Source organism: Diachasma alloeum, unplaced genomic scaffold (genome assembly GCF_001412515.2).
Source record: "Diachasma alloeum isolate Michigan unplaced genomic scaffold, Dall2.0 Dall_scaffold_00608, whole genome shotgun sequence".
Taxonomy (NCBI): domain Eukaryota; kingdom Metazoa; phylum Arthropoda; class Insecta; order Hymenoptera; family Braconidae; genus Diachasma; species Diachasma alloeum.
In genome coordinates this window covers 364,258-388,348 of record NW_021680740.1, presented here as the reverse complement: position 1 = coordinate 388,348, position 24,091 = coordinate 364,258, and the positions used below count along the sequence as shown (strand labels likewise).

General features: G+C 37.2%; 5 protein-coding genes across 5 annotated transcripts; 3 read left to right on the top strand and 2 right to left on the bottom strand.

The window, feature by feature from the left end:
* Positions 1–349: 349 nt before the first annotated feature.
* LOC107043656 (cleavage and polyadenylation specificity factor subunit 4) lies at positions 350–6,262 on the top strand. Its single transcript, XM_015265234.2, has 4 exons — positions 350–557; positions 657–860; positions 2,757–2,946; positions 3,759–6,262. Exons 1-4 carry the CDS (start codon positions 455–457, stop codon positions 4,129–4,131), a joined length of 870 nt encoding a protein of 289 aa, XP_015120720.1. The 5' UTR covers positions 350–454; the 3' UTR covers positions 4,132–6,262.
* Positions 6,263–9,124: 2,862 nt separating this feature from the next.
* Positions 9,125–13,567, bottom strand: LOC107043654 (drebrin-like protein). The gene is made up of 2 exons (XM_015265233.1): positions 13,361–13,567; positions 9,125–10,424 (listed from the first exon to the last, which is right to left on the bottom strand). The coding sequence occupies exons 1-2, from the start codon at positions 13,441–13,443 to the stop codon at positions 9,125–9,127; spliced, it is 1,383 nt and encodes a 460-aa protein (XP_015120719.1). The 5' UTR covers positions 13,444–13,567.
* Positions 13,568–14,828: 1,261 nt separating this feature from the next.
* Positions 14,829–15,182, bottom strand: LOC107043624 (GSK3-beta interaction protein). The gene has a single exon (XM_029126511.1). It carries the CDS (start codon positions 15,180–15,182, stop codon positions 14,829–14,831), a length of 354 nt encoding a protein of 117 aa, XP_028982344.1.
* Positions 15,183–16,044: 862 nt separating this feature from the next.
* Positions 16,045–18,287, top strand: LOC107043623. Its single transcript, XM_015265188.2, has 2 exons — positions 16,045–16,839; positions 17,856–18,287. Exon 1 carries the CDS (start codon positions 16,283–16,285, stop codon positions 16,832–16,834), a length of 552 nt encoding a protein of 183 aa, XP_015120674.1. The 5' UTR covers positions 16,045–16,282; the 3' UTR covers positions 16,835–16,839; positions 17,856–18,287.
* Positions 18,288–18,968: 681 nt separating this feature from the next.
* On the top strand, positions 18,969–23,327 carry LOC107043626 (zinc finger protein-like 1). Its single transcript, XM_015265191.1, has 3 exons — positions 18,969–19,217; positions 21,011–21,316; positions 21,991–23,327. Exons 1-3 carry the CDS (start codon positions 19,116–19,118, stop codon positions 22,528–22,530), a joined length of 948 nt encoding a protein of 315 aa, XP_015120677.1. The 5' UTR covers positions 18,969–19,115; the 3' UTR covers positions 22,531–23,327.
* The last annotated feature ends 764 nt before the right edge of the window (positions 23,328–24,091 follow it).

Genomic DNA, 24,091 nt, shown 5'->3' with positions numbered 1-24,091 from the left:
ACTAATCGGAAGGGTCAAACGTTAAGAGCCTAATGGGAGGGACGTGATCCCTTCGCTCGCTCTCCGATTTGACCCTCTTGACCCCTCCGCCTGTCTCTCCCATTTGACCCTCAAGACTCTAACTCCTAAACAGCAACAAAAAAATTGAAAAATTGTTTAAATTCGCAAATTTTATAAAAATAAATGAAAGAAAATTGAATAAACAACAATTGAATAAATTTGCATTAAATATCGATTGAAGTGGAAATATCGATAAATCGACCCGGAAAAGTATCGATAAAAATATCGATTATCAGACTGTGGAGTATCGACATTCGGAGGAATCGAGTGATCGAGTTCCCATCGAACACGAGACACGAGTTGTCCGGAAGATTAGAACGGAATTGTGCAGAATAGAACTGTTGTTTTGTGTTTTTTTGAGTTGTTTGGTTTTTTGGAGTGTTTGTGGGTGGAGATGGAGTACATAGTGGCCAATGTTGATCATCTCAAGTTTGATATTGAGATCGCCCTGGATGAGCAGTATGGAGCCCTTCCGCTGCCGTTCACCGGCATGGACAGTAGGTTGACGGGTTATAGGTTATGTTTATGTTTATTTACGGGTATGGAATCGATGATGAATTTGATGATTGACATTTCACGAATGAAATTAATTATAGAATCCACTGCCGCTGTCTGTCAATTTTACCCCCGTGGAGCCTGCAACAAGGGTGGGTCGTGCCCATTCAGACATGTCAGAGGGGACAGAACTATCGTCTGCAAGCACTGGCTTCGAGGACTTTGCAAAAAGGGAGATCAGTGCGAATTTCTCCATGAATATGACATGACGAAAATGCCAGAGTGCTACTTCTACTCCAGGTTTAGTGAGTAACTCCATCACTGCAGCTCCTCGAAACAATTCTCTGTATTATTTTGTCATTACTGGAGCTATTCAACAAATTGAAAAGCTAAAAATTCGAGAGTTACACAATTTCTGAATTTTTTACGTCAAAAGCCAGGGCTTTGGGGGCCAATATCTCGAGATTGGCTGAGTGAATTCAGACGCTTTTTTCTTCATTTTGAAGAGTTTTTATCGAGCTTTGAAATGAAATCAGACCTTTGAAAATCGCATCGTTTGTTCGGCAGATATTAACAATTTTATAATATCGTGATTTCTAAATTTTTCAATTTTGAAGTTTAAAAAAATGATTTCAATTTTAAATCCATAATATTTAAGACTTATTGTTCTCAACTATATTCAGAATTCTAGTATGACAAATTATGATTCAATGAAGGAATTATTTCATTCACAAAAATTGAAATCATAAGAGGAAAAAAATTCGCTTTCTAATAAAATCATTTAAATTAAATTTGTGAGAGTCAATATCTCAAAATTGGCAGAGCAAAAATCGCCGATTTTTTTTTTATTTTGAAAATTTTTTATGAAGCTTTGAAATGAAATCAGACTTTTGAAAATCGCATCATTTGTTCGGCAGATATTAACAATTTTATAATATCATGATTTCTAAATTTTTCAATTTTGAAGTTTAAAAAATTGATTTCAATTCATAAATTCATAATATTTAAGACTTCTTGTTCTCAACTATATTCAGAATTCTAGTATAAAAAATTATGATTCAATGAAGCAATTATTTCATTCACAAAAATTCAAATCATAAGAGGAAAAAAATTCTCTTTCTAATAAAATCATTTAAATTAAATTTGTGAGAGTCAATATCTCAAAATTGGCAGAGCAAAATTCGCCGATTTTTTTTTTATTTTGAAAATTTTTTATGAAGCTTTGAAATGAAATCAGACTTTTGAAAATCGCATCATTTGTTCGGCAGATATTAACAATTTTATAATATCGTGATTTCTAAATTTTTCAATTTTGAAGTTTAAAAAAATGATCTCAATTTTAAATTCATAATATTTAAGACTTATTGTTCTCAACTATATTCAGAATTCTAGTATAAAAAATTATGATTCAATGAAGCAATTATTTCATTCACAAAAATTCAAATCATAAGAGGAAAAAAATTCTCTTTCTAATAAAATCATTTAAATTAAATTTGTGAGAGTCAATATCTCAAAATTGGCAGAGCAAAATTCGCCGATTTTTTTTTTATTTTGAAAATTTTTTATGAAGCTTTGAAATGAAATCAGACTTTTGAAAATCGCATCGTTTGTTCGGCAGATATTAACAATTTTATAATATCATGATTTCTAAATTTTTCAATTTTGAAGTTTAAAAAATTGATTTCAATTCATAAATTCATAATATTTAAGACTTCTTGTTCTCAACTATATTCAGAATTCTAGTATAAAAAATTATGATTCAATGAAGCAATTATTTCATTCACAAAAATTGAAATCATAAGCTGAAAAAAATTCTTTTCAAATCATATCTTCACACGTCAATATCTCGAGTTTGGCAGAGTGAATTCAGACGATTTTTTTTCCTCTTGAACATTTTCCATCAAGCTTTGAAATGAAAAGACTTTTAAAAATCGCATCATTGGTTCAGAAGACATCAACGTTTTTGTGACTCATAATTCTAGTCAAACGTTTATTACCCACAAACCGAGGATTAAATGCAAAAAAAACGATGAATAAAATAACGCATTCAAATCTCTCATATTCTTCTTTTTTTATCGCTATTTTACATCGCTTAGATCCAGTTACAGTATATAGCGATGATGATCAAGACATTAAATGGTTCTTGTGCAAATTCCCATATAACTCGAAACAGGTGATGTTAATTTAAAATTAAATTGCAGACGCCTGCCACAACAAGGAGTGCCCATTTTTGCACATAGACCCCGAGACTAAAGTCCGAGACTGTCCCTGGTATGATAGAGGCTTCTGCAGGCACGGTCCACTCTGTCGTCACAGACACGTCAGACGAGTCCTCTGTATGGCCTATCTAGCTGGATTTTGTCCTGATGGCTCCAGTTGCAAATTCATGCAGTGAGTTTTCTTCGTCAGATTTTTGCCCTGCGATGTGATCCTTGTCGTAGGTGTTCTAGAGTCGTACATGCTCATTAATGTCTGATTATGTTGGGAACTAGTGGTTTTAGTCAGCGGATATTTTGTTTACAATTAAATGCTTTTGGGGTAGTTGACAAAAATCGCTGTGACAAACTGGTGAAAATTGATAATTTTTCATGTTGAAATATCTCGATATTGGGTGGCTTTAGGAGAAAATGTCATGAAACATTTTTCGTGGGGAATTTTCTCAGCTACAAAAAAGGTCAGGACACGTTTCCTCCTGAAATTAATAGTTTTCGAGATAATTAAGAAAAATTATAGTAAGAAAGTGATTAAAGTCAATTTTCTCGTTGAGTTCTAGCAATTAATTATTAAATTAATCAGAACTTCATGAATGTTTAATTTTCTTGGTAATTAGTTGCCTTTGTACATAGATATTTAGCCAGATATAAAAGACATCTCTTGATTTTTTGTCTAAAATTAATTGACTGAGAGAATTAACAAAAAATATCGTGAACTCATGAAAATGAATAATTTGTTATGTTGAAAAATCTCGATAATGGATGGGTCTACGAGAAAAATTCATAAGATATTTCTCGTGGGGAATTTTCTCAGCTACAAAAAAGGTCTAAACACATTTCTTCCTAAAACCACCTGTTTCCAGATAATTAGCAAAAACGCCTCTAAAAAACGATTAACATCCACAATTTTTCCTTTCCGTTCCACCAATGAATTCCTAAATTAATAAAAAAATAAATTTCCCTCATGAATGATACCTTCTCTCCATCCAGCCCAAGATTCGAGCTGCCAGCAGTTCAAGATATGCAGCCGAAAGAGGGTAAAAAAGTGATGATAACGTGTCACTTTTGCGGCGAAGGTGGCCACAAAGCGATTTACTGCAACAAAATGCCAGCTGAGGTGCGTGAGGCACAAGTGAGACAGGAGCTGGAAGGTGGTGGACCCCATCAACACAACTACCACATGAGCATGCACAATGGTCCACCCCCTCGAGGGCCCCAGAAGCCCCTGGAGGAGGTGACGTGTTACAAATGTGGGACGAAGGGACATTACGCTAACAAATGCCCAAAAGGACACTTGGCATTCCTCAGTCATGCTGGCAGTGGTGCCACTGGGGGCAATCCGAACCCTGGGTACAGGAGGTGAAGTGATTGGGTGTGAATAGTCATGACGAGTTGCATCCAAGACTCTTGTGTTCTGGAAAAAATTGGAGACTTCCGGTATTTCTTTGAGATGGAGCAGAAGGATTTTTTTGGATGTCTTTTGGAGTTTGAAGGCGATGGAAAGAGTTTTTTTTAAAGGGAAAATAAATACTTGAAATTCAGAGACCTTTTCATTGAGGGTGAAATAATAACCCTGAGGACCATTTGACCCTCAATTGAAGATGAAATAAAAATTCAGGGAAATTTTTTTAAATTTCAGTTGAGGGTCAAATGGTTTTGATGGTCAAACGATTCCAAAGACCATTTGATAATCAAATGGATCAAAGGATTGCAAAAGCCATTTTACCCTCAAATGGGTCAAACTACGTCAAATTACATTTGACCCTCAAATGGGTCAAATTCCAAAGACAATTTGATAATTAAATGGGTCAAAGGATTGCAAAAGCCATTTAATACTCCAATGGGTCAAACTATTTCAAATTCCTTTGGACCCTCAAATGGGTCAAAGGATTGCAAAAGCAATTTGATACTCCAATGGGTCAGACTATTTCAAATTCCATTTGACCCTCAAATGGGTCAAACTATGTCAGATTCTATTTGACCTTTAAATGGGTCAAACGATTGCAAAGACCATTTGACCTTCAAATGGGTTAAACGATTCCAAAAACAATTTGATAATCAAATGGGTCCAAGGACTGCAAAAGCAATTTGACACACCAATGGGTCAAACTATTTCAAATTCCATTTGACCCTCAAATGGGTCAAAGGATTACAGAAGCAATTTGACACTCCAATGGGTCAGACTATTTCAAATTCCATTTGACCCTCAAATGGGTCAAACTATGTCAGATTGTATTTGACCTTTAAATGGGTCAAACGATTGCAAAGACCATTTGACCTTCAAATGGGTTAAACGATTCCAAAAACAATTTGATAATCAAATGGGTCCAAGGACTGCAAAAGCAATTTGACACACCAATGGGTCAAACTATTTCAAATTCCATTTGACCCTCAAATGGGTCAAAGGATTGCAGAAGCAATTTGACACTCCAATGGGTCAGGCTATTTCAAATTCCATTTGACCCTCGAATGGGTCAAACTATTTCAGATTCCATTTGACCCTTAAATCAGACTATTCAAAGACCATTTGACCTTCAAATGGGTCAAACTATTGCAGACCATTTGCCCTTCAAATGGGTCAAAAGATTCCAAAGACCACTTGATAATCAAATGGGTCAAATGTTTGCAAAAGCTATTTAACCCTCCAATGGGTCAAACTATTTCAAAATCCACTTGACCCTCGAATGGATCCAACGATTGCAAAGACCATTTTACCTTCGAATGGCTCAACTAAAAAACAAAATAACAGAAAAAGTTTTCTGAATAATCATTTCATTTTTGGCTGAGGGTCAAATCGTCTTGAGGGTCAACCGACCTTCAAGCCTATTTGACCCTCAACCCTAAACGCCCTTTAATGTTGTTTGACCCACGAAAACGTTTGACCTTCCAAAAAATTATCCGAAAAATCAATATTTTTCCAATTTTACGACTAATTCCAGTTCGTAAAGTCTCAATCTCTTTATAAGACAAAAAAATGAAATAAAACATATTTTGCAAAAAAAAAATTGACAAAGTTATGAAAAACAGATTTATTCCATGAAAGTTAAAATCAAATTTATTCCATACATTGCAATGAACATATTGCATTATTGCGATTGAATAACAATTGAGTACTCGTGCATGAAAACCAATTGCATCTTCACATTACGTTTCATTATGCATTATTCTCTGGACAAATTTCCGAACAATTCAGTTCTGCATTTCAAATTGTCGATTAAAGTAATAGCACATCATTGTAAATATCTTCACAAATCATTCAACTAGATACAGAAAAATGAACTCAACTATTTGTTCAAATTCCTTAGTCCCTCTTTTCTATTTATGTTAAATAATAATAAAAAAAATCTCTGAAATTGTTCGATTTTCATTTTCTCGAGCAGTCGTGGTGTGACTGACACTCATTCCACTGAGTGTGAGATCTCATAATGATTTTTTTTATTAATGATAAAGTCATGATTGAGTGATAAATGCGAAAAATCTTGTATTTTTCTTAAAAACTTAAAAAATGTATTATAAATTTGGTTCTTAACTATTTGAGTTCTGAATTTATTAATTAAATATCTTTATACTATTGTGATCCTTCAGGTGTAGAACTATTTTTCATAATTATCAGGCGATTGAAGTAAAGATAAAACATGGATAGTGAGTTTTTTTACAGAAATTTTCAATGCTGGAGGCTTTAACAGCCGTTAAAAAGTATTTTAATACAGATGAAAATTATTTTACTGTGATGTTCAATTATGGAAATTGAATAATGAATTCTATACTTGGAGGATTCACATACTACTAGTACGAAATTAAGGTAGACTGGGGCAAAATGAAATACTAGGTAAAACCACGATTTAAAAATGATTGAAAAGACTTGTTTTTTAACCGAGGGTCAAACGATCATTAGGATTGTTTGACCCTTGACCCTAAACTTTCATAAGATTTTTGACCCTCATTTACAAGGGTGATTGAGGGTCCTTTGACTCTCAAGACCATTTGACCCTCAACCTTAACCTTCTCAAGGGTCGTTTGACCCTCAACTAAAAAACAATATTCAGGAACCATTTGTTTTTGTTTTTAGTTGAGGTTCGAATGGTCTTGAGGGTCAAACAGTCCTTAATGACGTTTGAAGATGAGGGTTAAATTATCTTAGAGGTCAAACGACCTTCAAGACCATTTGACTTCAAACTTGAACCTTTTTAAGGGCTGTTTTACCCTCAAAACCATTCTACCATCAACTCTCAACGTTCTTAAAGCTCGGTTGACCCTCAACCCCAAACGTCTGCAAGGGTCGTTTGACCCTTGACACCATTGCCCCTCGACTATAAAAATATTCAGGAACCTTTTTTTTGTTTTAAGTTGACATTTAAATGGTTTTGAGGGTCAAACAATCCTTAATGACCTTCGGAGATGAGGGTTAAATTTTCTTAAGGGTCAAACGACCTCCAAGACCATTTGACCGTCAGTCCTAGACGTTCTTAAGGGCCATTTGGCCCTTAAAACCATTGACCCTCACCTAAAAATAATGTTTGCGAAATTTTTCTTTTCGTTTTTATTTAAGGGTCAAATGGTCTTGAGTCAAAAGACTGAAAACATTCAAGGTCGAGGGTCAAATTGCTATAAGGGTCAAATGACCCTCAACCCTAAACGTCCTCAAGGGCCATTAGACCCTTAAAACGATTGACCCTCATCTAAAAAAATATTCGGTAAATTTTTATTTTTGTTTTTAATTGTGGGTCAACTGGCCTTGAGTATCAAAAGGCCTTCAGAATGTTCAGGGTTGAGGGTCAAATGACCCTCACCTCCAAAAATCCTGAAGCTCATTTGACCCTCAATTAAACCAACAAAAAAAAGTTTCCTCAGTTGTGTTAAACAATCATTTCATTTTGCCCCACTCTTCTCTATGAACTATCAACAGGAAGTAAAAATTCCGCAATTCATTAGACACTATTTTCTCCGGAAGATAACGGCATAGGGTCTTCCTCGCCCAACTGAAGCCAGCGATGTGATCGTTGAAATGATGTACAAAATTTCAGGGTTTTAGAATTTCAAAATTCATCAGTTGACGTTAAGTACTTGTTTTTTCTCATTCTGGTGGAGCTGAATGTTAGAAAAATACATTGCACGCTTGATGAATGTCACTTTCATTTCAGAGTTAGGGGTTTTGGCTTCAGTTGTTCAGTAATTCTTATCAATAGTCATTCAATGGTGAAGTGGTAGAATTGAACGAGGGAATCGAATAAACAAATCTTCGAAAAAAAATCTATTGGACTGAATTTTAAAATCAAATGATTTTTTCAATTTTTGTGGAAACTTTTTTTAGATGAATTTTAAGAACTACTTTTTCAGGGACTTCTCTGAAGAAATAAATTCATTTGAATAGTTTCTTTTAAAAAATGTTCCTTTGGAAATTGTTTCGTCTGATTCATTCAGTTTTACCCCTTCACAACTGAACTAAATTCAACAGATTGTTGAAGAGCAGAGAGAATCAACAAATTTTCAATCTCTAGAAAATTATCAACTTCACAAACACTTTAATTACCATTCGTTCTCCCAAATTTCACGAATCATCAATAGAAGTTCATTTTGCATTTTTGTTAATTATCCATTTATCTAAAAAACGAGTGACTCCAGTGAAAAATGTCTTCAGACCTTTTTTGTAGAGAATTAAATTCTCAACAAAAAATGTCTTCTGACATTTTCTCGTAAATCCACTCCTCACTAAGACAATTCCTCAACAAGAAACTTTCCTTCAATTATCTTCAAAAATCTTCTCTACAAAAAAATCTCAAGAGACTATTTTTGCGGAGAATTAAATCCCCAAAAAAATTCCTTCAACTCCAGTATCTCTACTGGACACCCCGATGACTTCTTGAATTATTTTTAACATTTCCTATTGCATTAGGAAATTATCAATGCCTAATCCTTCAAATCTCAAGCAAATTGATAATCATAATCACCAATTTTAGTTCTGAAATTTAATTTTCATTTCATTCATTCAGTTTGACCCCTCCTCAACTGAATTAAATTTCACAAATTGTTGAAGTGCAGCGAGAATTAACAAATTTTCTAGATAATTATCCACTTCGCAAACACTTCAATTACCATTCATTCTCCCAAATTCCATTTTTGTGAATTATCCATTTATCTCAAAAACGAGTGACTCCAGTAAAAAATCTCTTCAACACCAGAATCAACGATGACATCAACGATGACTTCTTCAATTTCCTTCAAAATTCCCTATTGCATTAGGAAGTTATCAAACCCATCAATATTTAATTCCATATCTTTCCCTTTTCCTGATCCCCAAAACCCCCCCCCCCCAATTAAACCTCTAATACTCATTAATAACCCCAGCCCCCCACGCCTCATGTGCTGGCATACTCAATGACCTCGACATAATTAGCAGGAAAGAGTCCATAAGTACCATCAGGCGCAAGTCCCTGCCACCATCCCTCATCAATAGCATCAATATGAGTGATGACATCCCCAGGATCAAACGTAATCTCAGTGTCATCAGCAGCCTGATAGTCGTACAAAGCCCTGGCCTTCATTCCCTCATTATTAGGATCGAAATAAAGATAGTTCTCCCCACTGAGCTGATTGTACAACTCATTCTCAACCGTGCTGATCTCCTCAGTGGGCTTCCTCTCCTCAGGCTTGGCCTCGCGCTCATCGACGATCACCTCCACAGGAGCATCCTTGCAGACGTCGAGGGTTTCCTTGACGTCCTGAGGCTGATCCTTCACCACCTCAGGTGTTTTTATCTCCTCCACCTCCTGGGGCACCTGCTGAGGTTTTCCCTCAGACGCCCTCTCGACCCTGGTCACCCTGGAGGCAGCCTTTCCAGGTGTAAATCCACTCCTCATCTGTCCAGCTGCTGAATTCTGCTCGAAGACAGCTCTCGCGTTGATCGTCCTCTGGGCAATGAGCTGCTGTGCCTCGTTGCTCCTCTGCCTCCTCAGCTCCTCGCTCTTGGACTTGGGCTCCTCGTCGTCGCTGTCAGCCCTCTGGAGATGATTCCTCAGGTTCTTGAGCTCCTGCACCCTCTGCTCAGACTGCTCAATCTTCCTGACGACAGGTGTCGCCTCCTCCTCCCTTATTTTGCTCTGCTTCTCCTCCCGCGATCTCGTCTCCAGCTCCAGCCTCTGTCTCTCCCTCTCCCTCCTGATCCTCTCCTGCTCGACCCTCGCCTTCTCCTCGAGCTCCTCCTTCTGCCAGAACTCGTCGCGTTCCGTTGCGTTTATCTCCTGCGCTGGTATCACTCGTTTGTACGTCGTACCCACTGGCAGAGTGTTGCCCACGTCCTTGCTGCGAGGCGCTTGGAATTTGTAAGCTGAGCCTGTTGCTCGCGCCAATTTCTCCATGATCATGTCCACCTCGACGTCCTCCTCGGAGCGAGCGTTTACCTGGATGTGGGCGCCCTTGAGCAGGCGCTCTATGTCGCGGATGTGATTGGCGCAGGTGCCCTTGCGCACTATTGGCGCGAGCTCGCCCTGCCAATTCACTAGGACGCATTTTGGGAGGCTTGTTTTTGTGTCGATTACACGGCAGAAGGCGTACATTATGTGACCGCTGTTCAGGTCCTCGATCATCTCCTCGAGGCCACCGTTGCCGGTGGACACCACTTTCAGGTTGTTCGTTTGACCCTCGTAGCCGAAGACAGCCCTGAGGAAAAGTGAGAAGGTGAGTTTTAGGGGTGGTAGGGGGAGGTGATATTGTGGGGTTTTTCGGGGCAAGTGGGTTGTTGAGCCGCGGGATCATTTGACCCTCGAAAGGTCATTGAGGGTCATTTGACCCACATCTGAAAAGGTCAGTGAGGGTAGTTTGACCCTCAACTAAAAACAAAGTAGTCAGGTTTTTTTTTGTTTTAATTGAGGGTCAAATGATCTTTGAAACCATTGGACTGTCAACCCTCAATGCCCTTGAGGTTCATTTGACCCTTAATTCTAAACGGCTCGGTTGATGTCGTAACCGAAAACAGTTCTGGAGAAAATTGAAAAGGTGAGTCTTAGGGGTGGACGGAGAAGGCAATATTGTAGGGTTTTTGGGAGCAAGTGGGTTGTTGAGCCGCGGGATCATTTGACCCTCGAAAGGTCATTTGACCCACATTTGAAAAGGTCAGTGAGGGTAGTTTGACCCTCAACTAAAAACAAAGTAGTCAGGATTTTTTTTGTTTTAATTGAGGGTCAAATGATCTTTGAAACCATTGGACTGTCAACCCTCAATGCCCTTGAGGTTCATTTGACCCTTAATTCTAAACGGCTCGGTTGATGTCGTAACCGAAAACAGTTCTGGAGAAAATTGAAAAGGTGAGTCTTAGGGGTGGACGGAGAAGGCAATATTGTAGGGTTTTTGGGAGCAAGTGGGTTGTTGAGCCGCGGGATCATTTGACCCTCGAAAGGTCATTTGACCCACATTTGAAAAGGTCAGTGAGGGTAGTTTGACCCTCAACTAAAAACAAAGTAGTCAGGATTTTTTTTGTTTTAATTGAGGGTCAAATGATCTTTGAAACCATTGGACTGTCAACCCTCAATGCCCTTGAGGTTCATTTGACCCTTAATTCTAAACGGCTCGGTTGATGTCGTAACCGAAAACAGTTCTGGAGAAAATTGAAAAGGTGAGTCTTAGGGGTGGACGGAGAAGGCAATATTGTAGGGTTTTTGGGAGCAAGTGGGTTGTTGAGCCGCGGGATCATTTGACCCTCGAAAGGTCATTTGACCCACATTTGAAAAGGTCAGTGAGGGTAGTTTGACCCTCAACTAAAAACAAAGTAGTCAGGATTTTTTTTGTTTTAATTGAGGGTCAAATGATCTTTGAAACCATTGGACTGTCAACCCTCAATGCCCTGGAGGTTCATTTGACCCTTAATTCTAAACGGCTCGGTTGATGTAACCGAAGACAGTTCTGGAGAAAATTGAAAAGGTGAGTCTTAGGGGTGGATAGAGAAGGCAATATTGTAGGGTTTTTGGGAGCAAGTGGGTTGTTGACCCGCGGGATCATTTGACCCTAAAAAGGTCATTGGGGTCGTTTGACCTTCATCTTGAAAGTTATTGAGGGTTATTCGACCCCCAACTAAAACAAAGTAGAGTTAGGATTTTTTTGTATCAATTGAGGGTCAAATGGTTTCAAGGGTCATTTGACCCTCGACCTAAACGCCCTTGAGGTTTTTGATCCTCAATTTAATTAAGGGTCAAATGACCCTTGAGACCATTTGACTCTCAAGCCTAAATTTTCTGTAAGTTCCGTTGCCCCTCAATTCTAAACGGCTTGGTTCGTGTCAGCAATTGACTTGTTGACCCTCATTTCGAAAGGTCATTGAGGGCTGTTTGACCCTCAACTAAAAACCAGCTAAATATCCACAATTTTGTTTGTTTTTAATTGAGGGTCGAACTACCTCAATGACCTTTCGAAAAAAGTCTTAGTTCATGTCAGCAATTGACTTATTGACCCTTGCGATCATTTGACCCCCATCCCGAAAGATCATTGAGGACTGTTTGACCCTCAACTAAAGGTAAAGTAAATATTCACACTTGTTTTTTAAGTTGAGTGTCAAACAACCCTTATGGAACTTTAACCCTTTTGACCCTCAATTAAAGACGTCCTTAAGGCTCGCCTGACCTTCAAAACCATTGGGGTGTCGATTACATGACAAGTTATTATCGAGAATTGACCCTTTGACCCTTAAGACAACTTGACCCTCATCTCCAAAGGTCATTGAGGGCCGTTTGACCCTCAAGATCATTTGACCTTCAATTAAAAAAAAAAGTTTCCTGAATATTAATGATATTGTTTGTATAAAATCACGCAGTCTCGAGATAACGACAAAAATATGAAAAAAAAAATCAGTTTTTATGAGAAGGTGAGGTACAATGGACTTTATTAAATCATCAATATTTTTATTCAAATTTGATTCGTGAATCCTTCGATACAAGACTGCAAAATACTTCTTTTGATGTGAACTTCCTGGTGAAAGTTCTCTTGAATATTGATGAATGAATGAATTTGTTCACAATAATATTCCCGTTAAGTTTGGTATTATCTCGATAATCAGTAATTTTAGAGAAGAATATCAGAGACATTTTTGTGGGCAATCTTATCAGCAACAAAAATGTCCCTGACATTCATCTCTAAAATCACTCACGCTCGAGATGATTCAATAATTAAGGAAACGTAAAAAATTATTCTATTCTGTTTCGTTTCACTCCATCACCTAGTTCACATTAAATTACCTCAATAATTATTGAGATAATTAAACTATTAACCTGAAGCCCATAAACTGACTATTCTCTCACGTTCAACTGCTCCATTCCTGAATTTCCCCATCAATTAATCATCCCTCACTACTGTAAAATCACCAAAAAACGATAAACAATGTTCAGCTCATCGAAATCATCAGTTTCTCGATGATTTTCATTCGATTAAGTTCAACAAATCCCAGGATTCACTCCTCGTCGACAAAAATAATTTTCAAAAAATGGAATTTATCGGCAGCCAAGCCCTTTCCAATCTCTAAAATCCTGTGTCGAGTGGCTGAATCATCGCTCTCGAGTGTCACATTCAAACCATAAACGATGATTTTTTAAAAAGAAATGGGAGTTTACCAGTTGACCGGAGACTTGTCGTCCACGACGCTCGTCCAGGCGGCCACCAGGGACTCATTGTTCTTGGATAAATTCACCGACATCCTCGCGGGCGATTAAAATCACTGATTACCGAACAATATTAATGTTTATTAGAACTATCAGAGGTACATGATTTTTGACTGAGGACTTGGTGTATCAATCGTATCGGTTATCGGCTTTTTTCCTCTTCGGTTGTGGGCAGTGGTGATGTTGATGTGTAGAAGGGGCACTAGAAATTTTCTGGGGCAACTGCAGGGATCTTGGGGGGGGGGTTTACCGACGGAGCTCAGGGCGCATCTCCATGCGAAAAAAATGTCGATTTTTTTGAAATGACAAATTTTTATCAATTTTTTTGGAAGTTTATTATTTTTAATTAATTCTGTTCGCATTTTGATTTGATTTGATTTTTTTAAATTTTATTCAGACAATTTTTTTTCATTCTTATTACTTTAAATAATATTTGAGGGTCAAATGAGAGAGACTGGGGGAGTTTGACCCTCTTGGCTCTTACTATTTGGAGCTCAGGACGCATCCCCATGCGAAAAAATGTCGATTTTTTTGGAATGACAAATTTTTATTTCACGGTTTTTGAAGTTTGTTATTTTTTAATTAAGTCTGTCTTCATTTCTATTTGTTTTCTTTTTTTATTATGCAAACAATTTTTTTTTCTATTTTTGTTACTTAAAGAAGGGTCTTTACCGACGGAGCTCAAGGCGCATTTCCATGCGAAAAAAACTCGATTTTTTTGAAATAATAAATTTTTATTTACATTTTTTGAAGTTTGTTATTTTCAAATTAATTCTGTCTTCATTTCTGTTTAATTTTTTTTCTTCAAGTTTCTTTCCGTTTCGGTTACTTAAATGATATTTGAGGGTCAAACTCTCCTCCTGCCTCTCTGGTTTGACCCTCTTAACCCTCACTATTTGACCTTTGAAGAAGGAAATAGAGATGTTTGCCCAGCGGTCTTTACTCTATTCTCATCCAGAAACAGGAATCTTAGAGGATTCTTACCGAAGGAGCTTAAGGCGCATCTCTACGCAAAAAAGTCAAATTTTTGACATTCATAAATTTTTATTGACATTTTAAAAATAAATTTAGTCCATTTTCATTTGTATTTCCTTTTATTTTTGTTTTTCATTCAGAAAACATCTCTACCCTGGAGTTTGACCCTCTTTACCCTCGCTATTTGACCCTTGAAAAGGTGAAATAGGGGTATTTGCCCGTCATCCACATTGCCCCACGCTTCATATGCCAAATTTTTCAAAAAATCTCAGGATTGGTGGAAAATTTGGAAATTTTTGTCAAGACCATTTCTGTAGCTCTTGAAATTTGCCATAAAAAATGTCCTCATGAAAAAATCGCTATCTCTCTCAAATTCCGAGATATCCGTAAAAAACTGACAGCAAAGTCCGATCAATTTATCTAGACTCTACGTTTCACAAGTGAATCATTGTTTCTCAGATAATTTATTCAATTTCGCCATCAACGAATTTCCAAAGGATTCCCGATACATCGGAGATATCGAATCCAGCAAACTGTAAGGAGTCTCGTAAACCTCGCTTTCGGTATTTGCGAGGGCGTTGTGTTCATTTCCGGTGATTTTGAACCCTTCCGGCGACACTTCAATGCAGAATTTTAGATTCTCGAGGGTCGTGACATTGAGGTAAATTGAACTATTGGTGCTCGTAAGTGCTTCGGATATTCTGATGTCCTTTACGTGGCTTCTGATATCGTTGATGATAGCTTCAGCCTCGACTCTCCATTGATCGGCGTCAAGGACTCTCTCTTTGTTAGCCCACATCTTGAAGCAGAAGACAATTTCAAAAGAAAAATCAGAACGAATAAATGTTTTTTGTTGTTAAAATCGGAATAAAAATTAAGATGTAGAAAAAATCAGGTAAATAAAATTGCCGACACTCCCTAAATTTCACCGGAATTTCTAGAAATTCCTTGAATTCCCTCGAAATTTCTACAAACTCCTTGCCTTTCCTTGGATTTTCTAGAAACTTCTTGAATTCCCCCGAATTTTCTAGAAACTCCTTGCATTCCTTTGAATTTTCTAGAAACTCCATGAATTTCCTCGAAATTCCTAAAAACTCCTTGCATTCCTTCAAATTTTCTAGAAACTCCTCGAAATTCCTGGAAACTCCTTGCATTCCCTTGAATTTTCTAAAAACTCTTTGAATTCCCTCGAATTTTCTACACTTTAATGAATTTTTTCGGAATTTCTAGAAACTCCCTGGATTTCCTGGAAATTTCTAGAAATTCCTTGCATCCCCTTGAAAGCAATTTCCTCGAAGTTTCTACAAAATCCTTAAATTCCTTCGAATTTTCTAGAAACTCCATGAATTTCCTCGCAATATCTAGAAACTCCTTGAATTCCTTCGAATTTCCCAGAAACTCCTCACATTCCTTCGAATTTTCTAGAACCTCAATGAATTTCCTCGGAATTTCTAGAAACTCCCTGCATTCCCTTGAATTTTTCAGAACCTCCTCGAATTTTCTGGAATTTTCCAGAAAATCCTTGAACTTCCTAGAATTTTCTAGAAACTCTCTGAATTCCCTCGAAATTTCAAGAAACTTCTCGAATTACCTAGAAAGGCCTAGAATTTTCTAGAATTCCGATAGATGGCACTGCACATTTTCCAAAGTGATCCCCCGCAATGAAACCATAGCCGTATCCATATAAAAAAAATGGTCAATGATAGATTATCATTTTTTTGGGTTTCCTCAAAAAGTCAACGAAATTTGTCGAAATTTCAACGAAGTTTGAAATTTCCTGGCTTCAGTGGGTAAAGTAGGAATCCTTCCAGGAAAACTCAACAAACATTATAACCTCCAACGAGAAACAATCTCACTTCACCCTGAACCCTCTCGAAGCAAACATAAACAAAGCACCTGATGGAGACAATTGAACCCCTCCCGATGGACCAAGTACCCGTCCACCTGGATCCAGAACTCCCCCTGGACATTCAGCCCCTGGAGGTGGAAGTTGAAACTGAAAAAACCAAGTACAACTTCTCAAATTCAATGAAGTACCGGTGGAAGGGAAAAGTCGTCAGTGAAAAATTCTACAACAGGAAGTTGAAGCAGGCAGCGGGGAAAATCGTGAGGAGGAGTCAAACCACAAACTCCACTGTCCAACGGCCTCAAGACATTTCTGTCAGTGCCATAAAAATAGAAGAAGAATCCACTGTCAAGGATTCTGAGGGTGGCTCGAACCACTCCAACGAGCAGAACGAGTCCGACAATGTCCAGGAGGTGGAGTTCCCGGTGAAGGGGGAGAGAACAGTTGACCTGGGGTTCATCGCAAAAATGATGAAGTGCACCAAGTGCCAGGGGGATCTTCTCCTGAGGAACATTAGGAGGGAGATCAGGAGGAGGTACAGGTCCATTCTTCATGTCGAGTGTCAGGCGTGCAAGATCATTAACAAAGTCCCCACTAAGGGATGAATATCGTGAGTGCTTATAAAATTTTATTGTTATTAATTTCATTATCTCATTATGTATTAAGGGTCACAAAGGTCATGAGGGTTTGAATAAGGGTTATAAGGGTCACAAAGGTCGTGAGGGTCTGAATAAGGGTTATAAGGGTCATGAACGTTAGAGTAAGGGCCACAAGGGTCAGAATACGATTCACGAGAATCAGAATAAGGGTCACAAGGGTTAGATTAAGAGTCACGAGGATCACATTAAGGGTCACAAGGGTCAGATTAAGGGTTATACGTGTCAAGTCAAGGTTCGCAAGATTAAAGGTCACAAGGGTCAAAATAAGATTCACGAGAATCAGAATAAGGGTCACGAAGGTCAGAATAAGGGTCACAAGGGTCAGAATAAGGGCCATAAGGGTCAGATTAAAGTTTGCAAGATTAAGGGTCACAAGGGTCAGCTTAAGGGTTATGCGTGTCAAGTCAAGGTTCGCAAGATTAAAGGTCACAAGGGTCAGAATAAGATTCACGAGAATCAGAATAAGAGTGACGAAGGTCAGAATAAGAGTCACAAGGATCAGATTAAGGGTCACAAGGGTCAGAATAAGGGCCACAAGGGTCAGATTAAAGTTTGCAAGATTAAGGGTTACAAGGATTAGATTAAGAGTCACGAGGATCGGATTAAGGGTCACAAGGGTCAGATTAAGGGTTATGCGTGTCAGGTCAAGGTTCGCAAGATTAAAGGTCACAAGGGTCAGAATAAGAGTCACATGGATCAGATAAAGGGTCACAAGGGTCAGAATAAGGGCCACAAGGGTCATATTAAGGGTCATGTGTGTTAGATTAAAATTCGCAAGATTAGGGGTCACAAGGGTCATAATAAGAGTCACGAGGATCAGATTAAGGGTCCGGAGGGTCAGAATAAGGGCCGCAAGGGTCAGATCAAGGTCCATACGAGAGCAATTTCCCACTTGTTCAATTTTTTTGTCTTTAGTTTCATCTGTTGGTTTTTTGAGGATTTATCGAATGATTTTCATTCATTTCAGGGGTATTTATGGAGGAACATTTTTGATAACTGCAGATACATGAGAGCAAAGACCTTGAGAGATTAAAGAACCTGATGACTTCAAACGTAATAATTAGCTTTTATTGATGTTGGATTAAATTGTGAACTGGCGAAATGAAGGGAATTCAATTTTAATTTCTTGAAATTCTCTACAAGAAGTTTTTCACGAAAATTTACCATAATCTTTCTTAAATTCAGATATGACTGATCTGAAATTTTATAAACCCCAAAATTCCATTTCATGACTGAACTGATTAATCATCGATTAATCACTGAGTTTGTCGGATGAACAAAATATTATCGATAAGAAAAATATCTTGTAGAATGAGAAATCATTCTAACGAAATCAAGATCATTTAACTATACTTGTGAATAAATATTGTTGTAGAAAATAAAATAAAAATAGTTTTGATTTTTCTCGATTTATTAATCCCTAATGTTTGAATCATTTTATGAAAAAATGATTATTATAGTACAAATAATGATAACTTTTTCGAATAATTATATTCGAAATATAATTTATAAAGCTGCTACAACTGGGCGTCGAATTGAAGAAATAGATGACAATTAAAACAAAAAAATGGATTAAAAAATGAAAATAAAGTCAAAAAGAAAATTTTTATCACAAAATTTCCCAAAATTCCCCAATTTTTTCCAGTTCAAAAACTGAAAATCATCTGACAGAGAATTCTTTCTCCAAGAAATAACAAAAATAAAAATTGAAAAAAATGAAGAAAAATAAATTAAAAATGAAGATAAAAATTTCAAAAAAGTAAAAGTCATCTCGAAAATAATTCACTGCGTCGAAGTTCATCGCCAGATATAATTAATGAGAAACAAATAATAAAAACTAACCTTTCCCTTTGATTAATTCCAAATCACAACCACTAAAAACCGAAAATAAACAATCCGAATTATTTTTAATAGTAAAATTCTCTTTTCATCACTGCCGTTCCTTGAATGGCTCAGATTAATCAATTTTTTTCGCTCAAAAAATCGGAATTCATCCGACAAATTGTGAAGACCCCCGGTGTTTTGTTGACACTAGTCTGCACTATCGACTGAGTCTCCAGCTGACAGCAGGCGACGTGGCCCTCCGCAAGTAGGTGGAAAAATGGTGGAGTTATTGGACTGACAGAGGACCCCAGACTGTGATTTTAGTGATGTTGAAACGTTGATAATTCTTCTAGTCCAGTGAGAAAAATTTGCTCGCTTGTTAAAGTTGTTTTTGCGATTGAAAATGGGGTTGTGCAAGTGCCCGAAACGCAAAGTGACGAATCAGTTTTGTTTTGAGCACAGGGTTAATGTTTGTGAGCACTGTATGGTGACAAATCACCCGAAGGTATGTGTAATGATGAAATTATGACGAAGTAATGATGAATTTGATGGATTTTGACGGAATCAAGTAATTTCTTTGGAATTTTGTGGGACTTGAGGGAAGGGGAGGCTGAAGGAGGCTCGTTAGAGCGTGAATATTGCCTGACCCAACGAAGCGATTGCAGTGAATCAGGGCTTATTTTGAAGCTTGGGAAGATATCTTCAAAATGAAGAAAAAAATTTCGAATTTCACTCTGCCGATCTTGAGTTATTGATGATTGAAAATGGGAAAATTGGGATTTTATTTTTCTTTGTAGTTGAGGGTCAAATGGTCGTGAGGGTCAATTGACCCTTGTTGAGGCTCGGGGCTGAGGGTTGAGTGGTCGTAGGGATGAAACGACCCTTAAGGACGTTCGAAGTTGAGGATCAAATCGTCTTAGAGGTCAAACGACTCTTGAGACGTTAAGGATTGAGGGTCAAATGACCTTTTTAATCACTATGATCCAAGCCGTTTGATCCTTGAGACCCTTTGACCCTTAATCCTAAACGATTTTACGGGTCGTTTGACCCTCGAGACCATTTTACCCTCAACTCTAAACGCCCTTAAGGGTCGGCTGACCCTCAAAGCCCTTAACTTAATGTTTTAGTTGAGGGTCAAATGATGTTGAGGGTCAATGGACCCTTAATGATGCTCGGGACTGAGGGTCAAGCGATCGTAAGGATCATACGACCCTTAAGGACGTTTCGAGTCGAGGATCACATCGTCTTAAGGGTCAAACGACCCTTGAGACGTGAAGGATTGAGGGTCAAATGACCTTTTTGATCACTATGATCCAAGCCGTTTGATCCTTGAGAACTTTTGACCCTTAATCCTAAACGATTTTACGGGTCATTTGACCCTCGACACCATTTTACCCTCAACACCAAACGCCCTTAAGGGTCGTTTGACCCTCAAAGTCCTTAATTTAATGTTTTAATTGAGGTTCAAACGGTCTTGAGGGTCAATGGGCCCTTAATGACGTCCAGGGCTGAGGGTCAAGTGATCGTAAGGATCAAATGACCCTTAAGGACGTTTGGAGTTGAAGGTCAAATCGTCTAACGTAAGGGTCGAACGACTCTTGAGACTCTCAGATTAAGGTTCAAGTAAGCCTTCCTGATCACTCTTAACCCGTTTGAACTCTAAAACCATTTGACCCTCAACCCCAAACGTTCTTAAGTCTTTTGACCCTCAACGTCGAACGAACAAAAAGTTCTTGAATCAATTTCATCCAAAGTTTTTGTTAAATATCGCTGAATTAAGCTGAATACCAAAATTCTTCATAGAACCTTTTTTGTAGCTCTTGAAATTCTCTTTAAAAAAGTCCTTTACAAAATTTCCGCTATCTCCCATAGATTCCGAGATATTCCCCGAAAACTCCTCCTAAAACTGACTTGATCCATCTCCTTTTTCCAATTACCTACCAAAACGGCTTTTAAAAAAATTAAAATACCCTGATAAAAAAAATAAAACAAATTAAGATGATATGGATGATGAATCATTATTTGATTCGATGAATTAAATCAATTTAATAAAATGAATTGACTGTTCTTCAATTAAAATTAATTCAATTTTAATTAAATTCTTTGGAAAAACACTGACGAATTAGTCAATTAATTAGCATCAATTTTTATTCAGAAATTTATTATTTGTATTTATTATTAATTATTCATTCGGTCAAAATGTCTTTATAAATAATTAAAATACCCCGATAAAAAACATTAAATTTAAAATGATGTTCATGATTAAAAGGATGATAAAATTGAATTAATCTTCAACAGTGCGTCGTCCAATCGTATCTCCAATGGCTCCAAGACAGCGACTGCAATCCCATCTGCACCCTCTGCAACGAGGCCCTGAAGAGCGCAGACTGCGTGAGATTAACATGTTACCACGTCTTCCACTGGTCCTGTCTGGACGCATACGCGAGAAATTTACCAGCAACAACAGCACCCGCAGGCTACACCTGCCCCACGTGCCAGTCTGGTATATTTCCAGAGGCAAATCTCGTTTCTCCAGTGGCTGACGTCTTGAAACAAAAATTAGCGAGTGTCAACTGGGCCAGAGCTGGTCTCGGTCTGCCTCTGGTGAGTTCAAGAATCATTGAAGATGATGATTAATCTCTCATCATTTTTCGTTAATTTTTATAATTTTTTAAATTCTTCAATTCATCGATTTTCTTTGGAATTAACCTAATTAAATTTTATTAATGGAATTAATCATTTTATTTGTTTACTATTCATTTATACATTTTAACAATAATTAATTAATTAACTTAATTAATTTAATTCATTAATTTACTTTCCAAACAATTTGATTAATTGAATTAATGAAATGAAAAAATGAAATAAACTGACGAATTAATGGCTTCATTGGTATTAATTGTTTTCAAAGAAATGAGTAAGTAGTCAATAATTATTTATCGTTATTTTTCATTTATTAATTTTGACAATAATTAATTAATTCAAGTAATGAAATTGGTAAATTTTGTTTCCAATCGGTTTAATTAATTAAATTTATATTTTAGAAATGCTGAACACCGATGAATTAATCAAGTCATTAATATTAATGAACATTGAAATAAATAAACCAATAATTACAATAAATTACAGATCAATACCTGATTAATTAATCAATTAATTGGCATGAATTATCAAAATTAATGAATATCATCCCTTTAATTATACTGAAAATTAATTAATAATAATAATTATTATTATAATGATGATTAATTAATTAATTAATTAATTTTCTTTAATAGTTAAGCATCGACAGAGAGCAAAAGCCAATCCACGAGCCAAAGCCCACTCCAATAGAGGCTCCATCAGTCTACCAGAATCACTCGATAACTCCCACATCATCGCCCTCAACAGCAACAGCCAGAACCAGTGGTACCGTGAACTCTCACGTGAACAGTGTTCACACAGCTGTTCAGAAGCAGGGGCCACCGTACTCAGTCGTCAATATCGAGTCGTCAGGGCAGATGGAGCGAAAGGTCTTCGAGGCTTACGACGATCCCAAGGACATGTCCTTCGATCACGATGAGAACAAGTACCAGAGGAAATCCGCTGTTGAGTGGTTCCTCAGGTGGTGGAAACTCATCACGAGACCTCCAGCGCGCAGGAGAAACTCCTCGGGGGGACTTTACAAACGTTATGCCATCATTGGGGTCTTTGGCCTGCTCTCCTTCGTCATGATTATTATTTTGTTCTCGTGGCTTGGGAGAATGGCCACTAATGGAGATCCTGCTTATAATCTCATGGCTAATCCTAATATCAATGTCGAGAAGAAAAGAATTTAGGGAGGAGAGGAGGAGGGGGGGGGGTAATGAGGAGTCTTGGGGGTGTGTTTCTGGAAGTCGAGAGAGTTCATTTAATTTTGGGATTGAGGAGGTGATAATTTTAGGAGAAATGCTGGCAGATTTTTTGGGCGAGAACTTGATTTTCTTCGCAGAATATTTATTGGCAATTCGACTTCAAAAAAAATTGATTTGTTTGTCCGATTTTTTGTGTTGATATCTAAATTTTGTTGGGGAGGAGCTGCTTTGAAAAGACATTTATGAGTTGTGGAGATAATTTGTTATTCACGAGAATGGGGAAAATTAATTTTTCTGTCATGTTGTCAAACATTTTGTCCAATTATCTTGGGTAGGAGTAGTTTTAGGGAAAAATTTCAATGAACGTTTTTTATGGAGAATTTAATTTCCATCAGAAAGGGTTCTCTTGATTTTTTTTGTAAAACTAGGCATTATCGAGATAATTTGACATTTGCAAAGATGGGATAGTTGAATTTTCGTTTTTGTCATTTGAAAATAGAAAAATATACTGTTTTTCCATTCAGGTTTTAGAAAGTTTTGGTAATTGCTTGATTATTGTGGTGATTAGGGGTGTCTCCGGACATTCCTTCCTAAAACTATTCGTTATCCTTGTTATCTAGGGCTTGATATCGAAACTTTGGTAACACATCCCCAATTGATCCCCAATGCATTTGTCTACTTTTTATTAATTGTGTAATTAAGACTAGGATTACGATGTATATTTTGATCTAATGTAAATGTATTTGAAGATTTGTATAGTACATTCGATACTGATTATTCCATTGATGGCCTTTTCTTCATTCCCACTTGGCAAAATCTCGAATTGTGAAATTATCAAGATGGTGTTTACGCAGAAACTTGAATTTTCCCTGAATTCAACACAACAAAATTGACATTTAACCAGAGGAAGAGAAACAGTCTTTCGTATTTTCTACTTTACCCCAGAATTTACCTCTTTATAAGAGGTTTTGGGAGTAAAAAAACTGTGTGAAAAACTTTGCACCATGAATTTTCAGCCAAAAGAGAATGGAAAAATCTGAAAGATGGCTTAAATAATTTGTTCCTTCTACAGAAACCGCATGCAGCGAGTTGAGGATGATCTGAAGAGGATAAATAATTTTAAGACATGTTTGAAAACACGAGGTGGAGGCGCCGCCATCTTTGAAGCTCCTTGCGGAAGAGGGAGGGGGTATCCAAGCAAGATGGCGGCGTCCACACCTGTTAGCTACCTCGAATTTTGGAACATTTCTTAAAATTATTTATCCTCTTTAAATTATCTTTATCTCGCCTCATCCAATTCCTAGAAAATGAACGAGTTTTTCAAGGTATCCTTCAGATTTTTTCACCCTCCTTTGACCGAGAAATGTTTTAGGATAAATGTTTACAGGATCTTTTTCGTAGAGGAAAAAATTTCCAACAAAAAATTCCTGATGGTCTTTCCTTGTAAAATGACTCATAATCAAGATACTTCCATTATTAAGAAGCCTCGAAGTAAAAAAAAACTACTGAAATGGGGGAAAACTTTGCACCATGAATTCTCAGCCAA